The sequence below is a fragment of the Rhinoraja longicauda genome, chromosome 9 (genome assembly GCF_053455715.1).
Source record: "Rhinoraja longicauda isolate Sanriku21f chromosome 9, sRhiLon1.1, whole genome shotgun sequence".
Classification (NCBI taxonomy): domain Eukaryota; kingdom Metazoa; phylum Chordata; class Chondrichthyes; order Rajiformes; family Arhynchobatidae; genus Rhinoraja; species Rhinoraja longicauda.
The window spans coordinates 44,691,234-44,708,104 of record NC_135961.1 but is presented as its reverse complement, the minus strand read 5'-3'; the positions used below and the strand labels follow the sequence as shown (position 1 = coordinate 44,708,104).

The 16,871-nt window shown below is 42.4% G+C and overlaps 2 protein-coding genes across 2 annotated transcripts in view; one reads left to right on the top strand and one right to left on the bottom strand.

The window, feature by feature from the left end:
* Positions 1-16,871, top strand: part of adss2 (adenylosuccinate synthase 2) — a 612,379-nt gene that overhangs the window by 165,511 nt on the left and 429,997 nt on the right. The gene's annotated exons all lie outside the window — the stretch shown is intronic.
* On the bottom strand, positions 1,068-9,890 carry LOC144596982 (transmembrane protein 179-like). The gene is made up of 4 exons (XM_078405881.1): positions 9,457-9,890; positions 4,235-4,372; positions 2,479-2,557; positions 1,068-2,394 (listed from the first exon to the last, which is right to left on the bottom strand). Exons 1-4 carry the CDS (start codon positions 9,780-9,782, stop codon positions 2,224-2,226), a joined length of 714 nt encoding a protein of 237 aa, XP_078262007.1. The 5' UTR covers positions 9,783-9,890; the 3' UTR covers positions 1,068-2,223.

Sequence of the window (16,871 nt, the reverse complement as noted above, 5' to 3'; positions counted from 1 at the left end):
CTGGTGTAAAAAAAAATCCCCCAATTTACTCTGCTCAGCCTCTTCCAAGCAATTCAGGCCAAAGCCTCAGCACCTACACTTAGCACAGCATCTCACCACAGCACAGCCTCTCCTAAAAACAGCTGTACTGCTGGAATTTGTCAGTGACTGAGGGCAGTCACTCTAGGACACTGATGGCTGCTTTTTTATATCTCCAATGCTGCTCTGTTACGTAATTACCAACACTTTTCAGTTGCCAACATTTTCCCTGCGGCCACGTTGGTTCCTTCCAGGTGTTGTAGTTCCATCCCACACATCAAAGATGTGCAGATTTGTAAGTTAATTGGCCTCTGTAAATTGCCCCTAGTGTGAAGGGAGTAGATGTGAAAGTGGGTAACAGAACTAGTGTAGCGGGTGATCGATGGTCAGTGTGGACTTGGTGCGTTGAAGAGCCTGTTTCCATGCTTATCACTAAACTATTAACACTACCAAAGTAAAGGAATTGCAAAGATAACTCCTTGAATTTTAATTCTTTGTAGTGGAAAGTACAACATAGAAAATATATAATTTGTGCAAAAGTATTATAATAAATCATTGATAACATCAAGTGAGCTGATATACTTAGAAATGTCTAATTGGAAGGCAGATAGCTGCATTAAATTTATTGAAATTCCACCAGAAACAAGGTCATGAATTTGCTCTTTTTATACCGCAAAAAGCTGCTCCTTTTAATACAGTCAACTTAAGGAAAACTGGACTTTCAACTGTTTTGATAATTTTTAAAACTTTTCCAGGATGAACATTAACATCCACACACTGAAACTACCTTGATATTTTTGACAATGTGGAACATCACAAGTATGTTTTAACCCAGGACCAATGCTAGATTCAGTGGGTCAGCTGAGACCAACAGGCCAATGACTAGGGCCTGGAATAGCAGGGATGTCCCACCCAAGAGTGAAAATTAGGAGTACAGTGAAATAGGAATGTTGGTCCCATACCTTTTGATTCTTGGGGCCAGAATCCAGCACTGTTGCATTAAAATCAGTTATTCTAGAGACATTAGAATTCTTTCCCCCACAATACTCTTAGGATGAGGAAATAGCCAGTTGTAGAAATTGCATTGGTGAATCATTCTAGGAAGTGGCCAGTTGAATTTCCAGAGCATTGTATTTTATTCCAGGTGAAATCCTATCAATTTAGGCAATTGTTATTCTTCCATAATTGATGCTGAAATCCATTTACTTTCAACATACTTTATTAGAGAACATGATTATTTTGCCCGGTACTAAAAGAGGAAAGCAGCAAGGGATTCAGGTTGCTTGTTTTTGTTGCTACTGTCATAAAATTAATTGAAGTCAAAGCATTCAGCTCAGTTAATATCATTGGAAGATATTACATTTTATCAACTTGGTGAAATGCCTATCACCTTCCCCATATTAAACTACGTGTATAATTTCCTAGCTGTAGGTGGTTATTATTAACCAATTTCTTGCTAGACCTGTTACTGAATCGTTTTTCTGCCTCAGACTTGGTTGTGGTGAACAAGTTACCTATTCTTCAATTTTAAATGAGATTGGATATCAGACTTATTTTGTCAAGTTTCCATTGGGACAATTTGAAATTTAGTTACAATTTTCACCAATCTACTAGATAATGCTTATTACATCTTCAAGGGAATCAAGGAGGTGACCAGAATCTACCCAAGTCATCTTAATATTACCATGACCAATACTGGATGAAGTGACTCATGTGCTCAAATCCACCAATCTGCACCCCAAACCTAGGGACACCCAAAATAAACTATGGTTAAATCAATTCTGAGATAAACACCCAAATGTAGCAAAGGATAACTATACATATCACAGTAAGATTTTACATAGAGTAAATACAGCAAGTTATGATCTCTCTTGAATACACATTCAGTATCTGTTAACACTATATTTTATACATTAAAAAATCTAAGTCTCCTGGAACAAATTCTCATTATCAATATGCAGCAAAAAAACAGGACTACTCATGTGCCTTGTATTTCTTAAGCATACAGAAGAGCCCATTCATGAAATAATTTAGGATGGGCATATTCTAAATTCCATGCAAATAATGTTAAGACAAATTATCCATTTACGGAAATAAAATTAGACTGAAACAGATGCTGTTTTCTCCCCAAAAAATAGAAGTTTTAAAGATTTTACGGCAATGATCACAATCCATCAACAAATTGCAATGTTACTGATTATTTGGTTAAATGAATACATTGGTTACTTGTCCATGAAAATATCCTTGTGATTGCGGGTTTAGAAGAGACTCTTTGTACTGCACCGAAAAGTTGTCTTTAGCACGATATTGAGAAACTTTCATGAAAGCAAGTATTGTCAATATAATCCACACCACCCAAGCACACCAGAGGCCAAACTGAAAAAGGATAATAAATAGATAGTTACCAATGATTAGTTTATACTAATTTTATAAGCAGACTAATTTTAGCACAAGATTTACCTGTGCTGTGCCAAAGTGATCATAGAACAAAGTCGGAACCACATTCAGATTAAGGGGTTGGTCTTGGGCATCTCTGCAACTGAAACAAAATGAACTGAATAGTCATTAATCAAATACACAAGATCTTTTCATCAAAAATGATTTTAAGTGTGGCTTTACACAGTTCAAAATACACGGATAACACAATAAATGTATTGTATTTCCTAGTGCAGGAAGGTTTCAATTTCAGCATGGTAGGGAGCAATCATTTTGCATCTGCCTTGAAATAGGACTTGGTATTTTTCAGACCCATGAACCCAAAACAAACCAGCTCTCAGTGAGAATATGCAGCAGAGGGGAACAAGCTGAATTTCCGATAAGACAATTCACTCTGGTAGATAGGATCCTGCTCTAAGGGAAAGCCCAAGATCAAGATCGTAACTTCAGATGCTACCACAATAAATTTGTATTCAAGTTAATTTTAATTCCACAGAAACCATACCATAACACTTATTTGCTACAGAAATGCAAATCTAGGCAGACAATATCAAATCCAGCATTTATCACCCAATTTTAATTGTCCTGGGAAAAAGTGGTGAGCTAGCCTGCCTTCTTGAACCACTCCAATCAGTGTTGGCAGTGCCTGAACTTTGACATCAATTATGCCATTCTAGCAGTCAGGATGGTTTATGATTAGGCAGGAAATTTTCAGATGGAAATGATCCCATGGACTTACTTCCCTATTCCTTCTAGGCATGTGATATTGAACTTCAGAAGTGCTGATAAAATCCATTTGGAAAAAAATATTTTTTTGCCCCAAAACAAAATGTCAAATTGAACCTCTTCAAATAGCAGCACTTATGATGCAAAAGGAAACAGAGCAACTGCAAACATCTAAAACTGACGATCTAGTCAGATGAGAGTCACTAGCAGTCTTCCTGTAGGGCCTGAGCTAGAGGGAAGTTAGGCAAGCTAGGACTTTATTCCTTGTAGTGCAGGAGGCTGAGGCTTTAGAGAGGTGTAAAAAATCACGAGGGGAAGAGATACAATGAATGCAGAGAATTATCTTCCTCTCTGGGAAATCAAGTTTGGTTGCACACATTTATTCTAGTTAATCATTTAAGTTTGAGTTTAAAACTTCAAGATCATGTAAGAGGATCTATTGTAAAGTATTTACACGATTCCTAGTTTAAATATTTGTTGATATTTTACAGCACCAAAGTCACCAGGTTCAAGATTCTCAAGCAAATGCTTGAATCCCAGCAAATTTGCCGATTTGACTCTTAAGCAATTTTTTTGTGAATCCTGATGATGGTTGTGCAAGATTACTGCCGTTCACCAGTGCAGAAGCTGGGGAATCCACCTGCCAAACCATTTGAGTGAAGAGGTATGACTGAGAGACGAGGATTATTTGCTTCTTAAACAATGAATTTAGTGGTTTTTGTTTTAGTACATTTAAATGATTTAATTTACACTTGCTATTTTTTCCAATTGTTTTTTTTTTTTAAATGCTTTTAAGTGTTTGAATGTCAGAAAGATGTTCTAGCTGACAAAATCTGGTGGCATAGCTTTGCCAGTTATTAAACTTTTCAGTCATTTCATGGGTGGGTTTCTGTTCCATAATTCTGCTACTGTACCATTTCAGATCACACCCATAAGCAGACAATGACAGATTTACTAAAGGCACTTTGATTTGCATATACAAGAGCAGCTCACTATTGACAGGAAATTCTAGCCATACTTATTTCCATCACAAATTTCTATCACCATTTCATACCTGATTGTTACATTACCCTTGTCGGTGACCGAACTGCACCATATTTTAAGCCCATCACTCACGGTAGCACTAGCAACCAGCATCAATAAGGTAGTGGTGCAGCTAAGAAGCATGCTTATAAATTCTGAAAAGGCCGATCTACAAATGTAAAACACATTAAGATGACATTTAACCATTGATCAAAATCTTTAAAAAAGAGAGCATTGGAATAACTCCGTAGATCAGGCAGCATCTCTGGAAGACATGGATAGGTGACATTTCAGGTCAGGACCCTTCTTCAGATTCACTTTTTTTGTAAGCCGACATCTGCAGTTTCTTGTGCAACCACAATCTTCAAGTCCCTATAGCGTGTTTCAATTATTTATTAGGTGGATAGCCAGAATAACCAATATTTTATACTCCTTCAATTTCAGTAGATTTGTGATAAACCAACATCCAAAGCAGTAGCTCTATCCTCTTAGATGAACAATGAATCTTCATAATGCAGCTCCAAGACAAACCAAAATTTTAAAGCATTAAGCCCTTTTTGTAAATGACAATATTACTGGCAAGTTGGTTCTTGAAAGGCGATGGCAAGCTCCCAGCTTGAACCACTGCAATCCTCAAGGTGAAAGTACTCAAAATAGGGAGTGTTCCACAATTTAGCCACAGTAACAATGAACATACTTCAAAGTCAGGGTGATGTGTATATGCAGGGGAAAATGTAGGTGGCCACATCACTTTGTGCCCAAATGCCTTTTCCTTCTTATTAGTGGAGCTGTAAGTTCAGCAGATGCTGTCAATAGTAGTTTCAACCAATAACCACAGTGCATTTTGTGGATCATAGTGGCAAACAGGGTTAGCATGAGCATTTGCCAATTAAACCACTTCTTGAGGGCAGAATGGACCACCTGGAAGACCATAAGCCACCCTACATTAGTTGGATAGTCAAGACCCAAATGGGGTTGTGCTACAATACTAGAGACACGCAATTGGAACCAGGAGCAATTACTTTTAGTCCACTCACTGCTAAAAGCCAGTCTGTGGTCCCAATGATTGAAAGAAACAAATTAGAGAAAACATGGATTTTAAAAAACACTTCAAACTCCCTGATTGTTCAATATTTAGTTTAGTTTAGTGAAACAGCATGGATACAGGTGCTTTGGCCCACCGAGTCCTCGCCACTCTGCACTCTGATCTCTGCACTCTAATATTATCCTACACACACTAGGGACAATTTAACCAAACCAATTAGCCTACAAACTTGTACACCTTTGGAGTGTGGGAGGAAAACCCACACAGGTCATGGGGAGAACATACAGACTCCATACAGGCAGCGCCTGGGTCTCTGGCGCTGTATGTTAGCAACTCTACCTCTGCGCCACCCATAGAATAGCCATCATAAATGAAAATATTCTATATAATAGAATGGAATTATGCTTTTAACATCTGAAAAAGATCAAATACTTATTGTAAGCTTGTATGCACATTGTGAACACGACGTAAAACTGATTACTAGATTTCCTCCTTTATAAAACACCCGAGTTTACAAATAAATATTTAATAGTGACAGGAAAAACGGAACATTTTATTTAAGATTGTGCAGGGATGCCCTTTACTCACTGGAGTACATAGGATCAGCATCTTAGATGATCAAAAGGATGGTCAGGGATCAAACACACTGCTGAAAGAACTCAGCAGTACAGGCAACATTTGTTTATGGAAATGAACAGATGGCATTTTGGGTCAGGTCCCTTCTTCAGATTGATGAGAGTAGAGGGGAGATAAGATAGTAGAAAAGGGTGAGGGGAAGAAACAGGGCAAGAGCTGGTAAGGAGTGATTGTTTGGCAAATGATTCAAGTGGGGAGAAAAAGGTGGAGATAGTAACCAAGGCTGGAGGTGATGTGAAGACAGAACAGGTGCAAATGGAGAAGTAAAGAATGAAGTGTAGAAGTGGGGGGGGGAGATGGTTGGTAGAAGGGGGAAAATGGGGTACCTGGAGAAGGGAAAAAGCAGAAGGGGAGGCAGAGAAAGGGGGCAAACGGGGGGGGGGGTGAAAAAGGTTCATGCAGACATGGAGCTGTCAGTGGGGGGTGGGGGTGCCCGAAATTGTAGATCTTAATCTTCATGCTGTTAGGTTGTAGGCTCAACAAGCAGAGTAAGAGGGGCTGTTCTTCCATATGATGAAAGCTGAATTACAGCAGCTAGCAACCAGGAGCTCCAAGATAATGCAGCAGTTTTCTGGCTGGAGAATACAGACCTAGACAGCATTCAATTTATATTTGAGATGAAGAAAAGTGTTTACAGAGGATTACAAATTTTCAATTCTCAGTCTGAGTTTAGAAATGCAATTGCCAAGTACAAGATTGTCAGATGGATATATAGATCAGGTAGGGAAGTGGAGCCAAGACTGACACCCCCCCCCCAACTTTAATAAATTGCCAGAGCAGATTCTTATCTGGTTAATTGTGCATGTCTCTATAATGTACCCTTGCAACTACACGAGCTAAACACTCCCGCCGGCTGATAACAGCGGGGAAGAAACGGCTCTTGAATCTGATAAGTGATTGCAAGTTTTTATATCTTTTGTGCCCAAATAGGAAAAAAGATGATGAGGAAGGAGTGAGATTTTTGTCCTTGTTTTCCAGGCGTCGCGGCGGGGAAGAGGGAGTCCGCTGGAGTTTTAGCCTGGCCTGTCCGCCGTTCCGGGCAATGGGGAAAAAGCCACACCGTTGCGGGCTGTGCGGTTGGTCTTTCGCCCGGCTGCTGGGTCATCTGCGCATGCATGAGGTCGAGCTGTTGTTCAGATGCGAAGTGTACGGAAAGGGCTTCGGGCACTCCTCGAATTTGACGGCAACGACACAGGCACACCGGCCCTTCCAATGTAAGGCATGTAGCCTCGGCGCTGCTGCAATTTTGGTCTCCGAATTTGAGGAAGGATATTCTTGCTATGGAGGGCGTGCAGCGTAGATTCACTAGGTTAATTCCCGGAATGGCGGGACTGTCGTATGTTGAAAGGCTGGAGCGATTGGGCTTGTATACACTGGAATTTAGAAGGATGAGGGGGGATCTTATTGAAACATATAAGATAATTAGGGGATTGGACACATTAGAGGCAGGAAACATGTTCCCAATGTTGGGGGAGTCCAGAACAAGGGGCCACAGTTTAAGAATAAGGGGTAGGCCATTTGGAACGGAGATGAGGAAGAACTTTTTCAGTCAGAGAGTGGTGAAGGTGTGGAATTCTCTGCCTCAGAAGGCAGTGGAGGCCAGTTCGTTGGATGCTTTCAAGAGAGAGCTGGATAGAGCTCTTAAGGATAGCGGAGTGAGGGGGTATGGGGAGAAGGCAGGAACGGGGTACTGATTGAGAGTGATCAGCCATGATCGCATTGAATGGCGGTGCTGGCTCGAAGGGCTGAATGGCCTACTCCTGCACCTATTGTCTTTTGTCTAACACTGCACGCTCCGCACCTGAAGGGCCGTTTGGCCGGTGCGTCCGCAAACTTCGCAGCCGAACGGCCGCTCCCGCCCGTGGCTGCGCTGGCGGTTGGCTCTCAGCTGCAACGGACTGCCGAAAGTTCGGCCGTGAGACCTCGTAGGCGAACGGGGTCTCGCCGCTGTGCAAGAGCCAGGTAGCCGGCGCTGCAGAAATAGCGGAACGGGAGCCGCCCGCTCCGGGCCGCGCAACTGTACCGCGACAGCCCCGAGCGGGTTGCGAATAACTGGCCGCCGGTGGATGCGACGGTGTTGCGCCAACTGCGGCCGCAAGGGGAAGAACTCGCCGCAGAGCCTGTAGCGGAATTCTTGCTCGCCGGTGTGCAAGCGCCAGTGTTGCAGCAGCGCCGAGGCTGCATGCCTTGCATTGGAAGGATCGGTCGCCGGTGTGCCTGTGTTGGTGCCTCGCTAAATTCGAGGAGTGCCCGTCGCCCTTTCCGCACACCTCACATCTGAACAACAGCTAGACCGAATGCGTGCCCAGATGGCCCGGCAGCTGGGCGAAAGTCCAGCCGCACAGTCCGCAACTGTGTGGTTTTTTCCCCATTGCCCGGAACTGCGGACAGGCCATGGACTCCAGCGGACTCTCTCTTCCCCGCCGCGACACCTGGAAAACAAGGGCAACAATCTCACTCCTTCCTCGTCGACTTTTTTTTCCGATTTGGGCACAAGATATAAAAGTTTGCAATCACTTATCACCAGATTCAAGAGCCGTTTCTTCCCCGCTGTTATCAGCCGGCGGGAATGTTTAGCTCTTGTGACCTATGACCTGCGCGTGCGCGGTCGAGATACCGAGCTCGCTGATTGTGCATCTTGATTTAGGTTTTATGGAATTGATCACACGAGTTGGAGGCAATGACTGTATATTTAAATAAATCAGATTTAAACTCGTTAACCCACAGGACTTTGAGTTACAATTTTGTTCCTTTGATAGTCAAACAGTAGGTTAACTCCAAATTCACTTCAAACATGCACACCAAAATTATCCACCCAGTCCTGCCAAACTGTTGCCATATTTGTATCGGGCCTTGTTTAGAGATAAAATGTCAGAAACATTCAGGTCAGGCTGGAATTATAGAAGAGGAAAACGCACATAAACTGTAGCAACAAATAACTGCAGGTGCTGGTTTATACCAAAAAAAGACATACAGTGCTGTTATCACAAAATGTTGGAGTAACTCAGCAGGTCAGGCAGCATCTCTGGAGAGAAGGAATGGGCGACGTTTCGGGTCGAGACCCTTCTTCATACTGAAGAATGCATCAGTCTGAAGAAGGGTCTCGACCCAAAACGTCACCCATTCCTTCTCTCCAGAGATGCTGCCTGACCTGCTGAGTTACTCCAGCATTTTGTGATACCTTCGATTTGTACCAGCATCTAGTTATTTTCCTACATAGTGTTGGAATAACTCAGCGGGTCAGGCAGCATATCTGGAGAAAAAGGATAAGTGACGTTTCGGGTCGGGACCCGAATATTCTGCAGCCAGAAGAAACTGCCACATGATTCCTGGGTCGGGGGAACTGCTTCTCTTTTCATAAACTATGCCTTAATTGCCGAATACTAGAATTGTTCTAGAAATTTGGACAGTTGTTGAGTATTTGTTTGCAAACATAGTTACACAATTAAACGTCAATGAAACTTTGCAGACTGACGAAGATCAAACTTCTTGATAAGAAAAAAATCGTTTCCAACATGGTTAGAAATCAAATGCAAAGGGTGATGAACGAAAGCAGCAAGGCGAGTGCTTACTCCTCGAAGCCTTTGTAGAGGGTGTAGGTGCTCCTGAACCCCTGTAGCGCGGAGTAAACGCAGCTGAAGATGCTGATGAAGAGGCAGAAGCGACATGCGGACACTGGACCCCAGCGCAGCAAGCGGAAGCACTGCGTCTGCGCGCACCCGGCGGAGCCCTCGCTGGCGTTGTGCTGCTGCCAGCGGCCCGCCGCGTACAACAGGCAGCGGCCGCGCAACTCATGCTGATCCTGGCCCAGCGGCACCGCCGCGAACAGGGCGAGGATGAAGGAAAGCAGGTAGGAGGTGCACTGACAGAACAGGAGCCCGTTGTTGATTCCTATCATCGCCACTGGCTGAAGAAAGGCTTATTTGCTGGATACTGTCTGCGGTGAGTTCAGGCCAACGGGGACCCGCCTTCAACCGCTCGCCGCCGCGTCCTCGTGCTGTTACCCGCGCGCGGGCGTCAGACCGTTCAAATAGAGGCGGGTAACGGGGGGGCATGGCCGCGGGGTGGAGCCTCATTAAAGGGACAGCCTCCCTCCCCCTGAGGCGAAGGGAGGAACTGCAGACGCTGGTTAGCACCGAAGAGGGACACAAAATGCGGGACAGCGAGTCAGGCAGCATGCCTGGAGAAAAGGAATGGGTGACTCTTCTTGAATAAGGGAGACACACAAAGAAGAGTGTCGACCCGAAACGTCGCCTATTCCTTTTCTCCAGGGATGCTGCATGACCCGCTGAGTGACTCCAGCATTTTGTGTCTCTCATCATAGTCTGAAGATGGGTCCCGACCGGAAACATCACCTATCCATGTCCTCCAGAGAGATACTGTCTCATCTGCTGAGTTAGTCGAGAACTTTGCGTTGATTTTTTTGTATTGCAGTCATATTTAGCAGTGGGCGGAGTCTGTGATTCAACAACAAACACTGGTATTTCAGTCTAAAGAAGGGTCTCGACCCGAAATATCACCAATCCATGTTCTCTAGGGATGCTGCCTGACCCCTGATTTACTTCTGCACTTTGTGTCCTTTTGTGTATTAACTTGTATCTACAGTTCTTTGTTTCTACAGGTGGTTCTACTGTAATGAAGACACACGAAACGCAGAATCTTGAGCCAAACAGAAAGTGCTGCGTTAACTCAGTGGGTCAGACAGCATCTGCGAAGGGCGTTTCGGAGTGGGATCCTTCCTCAGAGTTTTTAGTTCTCCATAACGTGTGTTTCCATAACCCGATTTGGATGTAACACGTGTGATGAATTATGTAACACTATTTGCATTAAGTGATTGGTTACAGCGCAATTTTCAAGGGGAACTAGAGAATCACTTAAAAGTTACTTTGGAAATTGACAAGTAGGAAAAAAGCTATCTTGGATTTAAACAGTATAGGGAAAAACTGTTTCCATATAACCTCCCTGCAGTAATCAAACACCATTATCGCTTAAGATCACAACTGCTACTTTAACTGCGGATAGCCACTGAAATTGACAAGCAATCACTTATATTGATATTTGTGCAACTGATGTTCTTTCAAATAATGTTATAGCCGTTGGTATATTTGGCTTGCAATACAGAAATAAACTTAATCCTATGAAAAGACCTTTATTTTTGAAAATCTTTAAGAAACAACAGTCCTTATTTCCAGTGCAGAACAAGGAACTGCAGATGCTGGTTTATACCAAAGATAGCTACAAAGTGCTGGCGTAACTCAGTGGGTCAGACAGCATCTATGGAGAAAAAGGATAGGTGACATTTCGGGTTGGGATGATTCTTTAGACTTGACTTGAGTCCCGACCCGAAATGTCACCTATCCCTTTTCTCCAGAGATCTGCCTGACCCACTGTGTTACTCCAGCACTTTGTGTCTATCTTTGTCCTTTTTCCCAGGGTAGGCGAGTCAAAAATTAGAGGGCATAGATCTAAGTTGAGGATTTAAAGGGGACCTGTGGGACAGCTTTTTCACTAAGTGAAATAAATAAGTGGAATTAGCTGCCAGAGGAAGCAGAAGCGATTAGTAAAATAACAACATTTTAAAGATATTTAGACAGATACATGAATAGGAAAAGTTTGGAAAAATATGGGCCAAATGCAGACAAATTGGACTCGCTTAGGTTGGCAACTTGGTCAACATCAATGTTGGGCCAAAATACATTTTCAGTGCTGTATGACTATGACTTTATATGCTGCATTTCTATTTTTGGATTGTATCTAGAGTACTGTAGCTAAATTACTGTACAGTCATGAGGCCTTCATCGTTGATCCAGATACATGAGTTTATGTCCCATGACGGCAGCTGGGGAATTTAAATGTTATTAATTAAATATATCTAATGAAAAAAATGACTATCCATTTTACTATTTCACTGTGAAATCTCATCATAGCATGCTGAATTTGAAGAGGTTTTCCTCCTCTCTGATGGAAGTTCCCTTGCACTGCTCCCCCTCTGTGGTTTCTATTGCTCGTCTGTTCTTTGACATTCAAGGTATCAGCCCAAAACCAACAATTCCTTACTATCTTTGGGAATCCCATGGAGGTTGACTTGTTTTCACTCTAGTTCTGAGGTGACTGATGAGTTCCCTGGGAGATCTTCAGACAATGGATCTGCCAGGGCAAATAGATGAGTTGTTTAATATGTTGTGCACTCAGCTCCTAGGTGTTACCATGTGAGAGAATTGAGGTGTCTAATGATCCATATTTTCCAAGGTCTTGATATTGATCATGAATGTCGGAGAATGTTGGAAGATGTTGCCTTCTGGGTGTTTCGTCCAAAGCCCAGGTGAAGATTTCTAATTTTGGAGTGGAGATGGTTGTCCTCAACCTGTGCATTAATTCCACTCCAGCAGAAAGCTTGTTCGAGGTGAAGTACATTATAGAGTAAGATTGAGGATTGGTGCAATGATGTAGAGTTGCTTGATCTTTAATTGGCTTGGTTGACTCTTAACTGTTTCCTCAATTCAGGGACAACTATGAATATGCAAATAAATACGGGCACGGCCAGTAATGCTCACATCAATTAAGTATTAAATAGTTCCACATTTTCTTTGGGATCTCCCAATGCCCAATGGGCAAATACAACAATATCTTTGTAATAAAACGGGGAAGGCGGCTCAACCGTGGCTTACAAGGGAAATTAGGGATAGTGTTAAATCCAAGGAAGAGGCATATAAATTGGCCAGAGTAAGCAGCAAACCAGAGGACTGGGAAAAATTTAGAATACAACAGAAGAGGACAAAGGGGTTAATTAAGAGGGGGGAAATCGAGCATTAAAGAAAGAAAGCTTGTGGAGAATATAAAAACTGACTGTAAAAACTTATTTAGATATGTGGAGGAAAAGATTAGTGAAGACAAATGTAGGTCCCTTACAGTCAGAAACAGGTAAATTTATAAAGGAAAACAAGGAAATGGCAGACCAGTTAAACAAGTAATTTTGTGCTGTCTTATCTGAAAATCTCCCAGAAATACTAGGGGACCGAGGATCTAGTGGGAGGGAGGAACTGAAGGGAATCCACATTAGTCAGGAAATGGTGTTAGGTAAACTGTTGGGACTGAAAGCAGATAAATCCCCAGGGCCTGATGGTCTGTACCCCAGAGTACTCAAGGAGATGGCCCTAGAAATCGTGGATGCATTGGTGATCATTTTCCAATGTTCTTTAGACTCTGGATCACTTCCTGTGGACTGGAGGGTAGCTAATGTAACTCCACTTTTTAGTGTAAAGAGAAAATTATCAGAGTGGAGAATAGTGTTACAGCATTATAACATTCCAGTTATGGAGAAAAAGGTCCTCAGTAAGGTAGGTTGGAAGAGTGGGACCACACCCTAGATTACGGAGGGATCATTCAGTCTGATAACAGTGGAAAAGTGGTTGTTGCTGAATCTGGTGGTATACGCTTTGTAAGAGGGGAAAAGGGAATGACTGCAGTGAAAAAGTTGATTATGTTGGCTACTTTCCCAAGGCAGCATGAAGACTAGATGGAATCAGTGGTTGGGAGGCTGACCTGTGTGATGGATTGGGCGTGCACAACTGGCTGCAATTTCTTGTGGTGTTGGGCTGAACTGTTGACAAACCAAGCTGTGATGTATCTTGCTAGTATGCTCTTTGTGATGCATCTGTAGAAGTTGGTAAGGGTCATTGGAGATATGCCAAACCTACTTGTCTCTGAGGAAATATAGGTGTTTTCTTGTGCATTTTAGGCCATCGCTTCAATGTGGTTGGAGACACCTACCAAATTCTGCTTGGTTTAATCATCTTGCTCTGTCAATATTGAGGAAGGTAAAGTCACCCACTTCAACAACCCTGTGGTTCTTGCATCCTTCCACATTCTGTCCACATATCTGATCCTCTAACTTGTGCTGACTATTGGCCAGGTTAACCCTCAGATAGTGGCTAGGGAAGGGAAGGAATGTATTTGTTTTTCAATGCTTTCCAGCCATGTATCATTAGCAAATTGGAGATATTATACTTGGACTCCTCGTGTAGATTGTGAACATTGGAGACCATGTAGATTGTGAACATTAGAGGCCCCAGACCGATCTTTGAGGCATTCCAATAGACATAGCCTCCCAAATCCTGAATTATATTCTCTGACTGTTAACCTATCCTTCAATCCACCCCCCTCCTCCCATATTTACAATCAGGTCAGTACCACAGAGGAAAGACGGAAGATAAGTCAATCATGGTTTTCGGGGCTGATTAAGCACGTGATGTTGTGTCAGATGCAGATAACCACACACAGGATGTACAACATATAGAGCAGCTGGAGGAACTTGCGGGTCAGGCAGCATCTGTGGAAGGAAATGGACAGTAGGTGTTTCAGCTAGATTAAGAGCATAGGAGGTGTCCTGGATGTAGTTGGAACAGGACTGGACAAGAGGGAAGAGATAGAGTTGAAGTATGACGAGACCAAGTTTTGTGAGGCAAGAACAGGCAGATACAATGAGTCTACAAGACATTCCACTTTGTGAATCTTGTGTGGGAGATAGAAATAGCAGTACAGGGTTAGAAAACTATCAGAATGGAAGTTGTGGAGGACAGCTCTACTGAAGCGACAAGATCTGTGACGATATGGGATTCAGTGTTGAGAGCAAAGTTGTTCCGCCACCATTCAATCAGAGGATCAATCTCCCTCCTATACTCTGACACATCATTATCAGTAATTCGTCACATAATAACGGTGTCATCAGTGACTTTAAATATGGAGTTGGAACTGTGCCTGGCTACACAAGCATGAGTTTAGAGTGAGCAGAGCTGGGGCTGAGCACACAGCTTCGAGGTGCTCCTGGGCTTATGGTTATCGAGGGGGAAAAGTTGTTGCCATTCATAACAATTGTGTTCTGATGATGAAGAAGTCATGGCGTTTAATGCGCGCAAATGTGTGGTGTTGCACTTTGGGAGGTTGAATATAATGAGAGAGTATACAGTTAACGACCAGACCCTTAATAGCATTGATGAGCAGAGGAATCTTGGAGTTCAAGTTTATAACTCACTGAAGGTGGCAGCACAAGTAGATAGGGTGGTAAAGCAGGCATATGGTATGCTTGCCTTCATTGCTAGGGACACAATATAAGAGTCAGAAAATGATGATGCTGCTCTCTAGGACTTTGGTTAGGTCGTAATTAGCGTATTGCATGCTGTTCCGATTGGCCCATTACAGGAAAGATAAGGAGGTTTTGGAAAGTGTGAAGCGGAGTTTTGCTAGAATGCTGCCTGGATTAGAGGGCCAGCTACAGAGAGAGGTTGGATAGATTTGGATCAGTCTGCCAGACCACAACTACATGACCCTTGTTTGCGGGTTTAGATGAAGGGTCTCGACCCAAATCATCTACTGTCCATTTCTTTTCAGCTGAGCATCTACAGGAGGCACCGCCTCAAAGAGATGACATCTATCATCAAAAATCCCCACTATTCGGACAATACCTTCTTCTTGCAGCCATTGTCAGGCAGAAGATACAAAGTATCTTCCACCTCAGTACCACATCATACATTTCTGGAATTGCTATTTTCCTATAACTATCAGATTCTTGAACCGTCCCACACAACCCCTATCCTATGTCGGCCACAGGACAAAACGGACCACCTTTAGCACTGCCATGGACTTGTTTTCTGGTTGTGTATTTTTGCATTAAGTCTTGTTTTTATGCAGTTTTTTAAATTCTCACTGTCATGTAGAATTTATGTGTAATTCATATACAGTATATGTTTTTGTGTGTTGTGTGCCTTTGATGCTGCTGCAAACAAGATTTCATTGCCTACAACAATAAACGACCCTGCTTGACTTTTTTAAAACTACACACAGGATTGCATCCAGTTACTTGTATTGGATTGTTCTTTTCCACCTCTTTAAATTTATGTGAATGCATTTCAGTTAAACATTTTAACATTTTTAAATGAAAAATCTTTTTGTGAGAATGACAGAAAACTCCCAAAATCCGATAGTTAATTTTCCTAATTTTACTAATTCTAAATGTTCTGCTTGAACATTGAAAATGCATGTACCCAAACAAGCTGGCAAATTAAGGCATAAATACAAAATCTATCTTGTGGATATTGGAAATGCGAACTAAGAACAAAAATACTGGAAGTACTCAGTTGGACATGCAGCATATGGAAAGGAAGAAATGGTTCTTTAGAACTGAGAAATGCTATGGGATAAAACAAGTTTAAAATTGCACAGAAAGAATTGGCTGTAACAAGACAGAAGGCATGCCAAATAATTGATCAAAGAAATCACGACACAAAACAAACGGAGAAGACTGATATATGTATAAAAGTATAAATGGGAAGAGCGGAGTTAGCTGTATTTAATTAACCCAGTGCCTAGCCTGGAGACTGCATTCTGCCTCAAGATAAAACCAGATATTGACTAGTGGGGATAAAAAAATGTTAATAGAGTAGAACCCGGAATGAACAGATTTTTGGAAGTAGATAAACCACTACTCAACTTCTTATCTGTATCTAATTGCCAATTTATTGTCAAATTCGTGCATGTTCACATTGTAGGATTTTATTCATATTAGATTAATCTTTGCATGTTTGACTAATTTGTCAAGGGCAATTGCTGCCAGCAGAGGAAGAGGCCTTTTTATCTGGCTGGGAAAATGTGAATGAGGGGAATTAGTACAAAATAAGAGAATTTGTGACAACAAACAATTTGCTGAAGGAGCTCAATAGATCGAGCAGCATCTGTGTGTGTGTGTGGCGGGTGAAAGAGTGAAAGTCTAATTTTTTTGTTTAGTTTACAGATACAGCGTGGAAATAGGTCCTTTCAGCCCACCGGATCCGCACCGACCAGCGATCCCCGCACATTAACACTATCCAATACCCACTAGGGACAATTTTTATATTTACCAAGCCAATTAACCTACATACCTGTACGTCTTTGGAGTGTGGGAGGAAACCGAAGATCTCTGAGAAAATCCACACAATGTCATGGAGTCATTCAG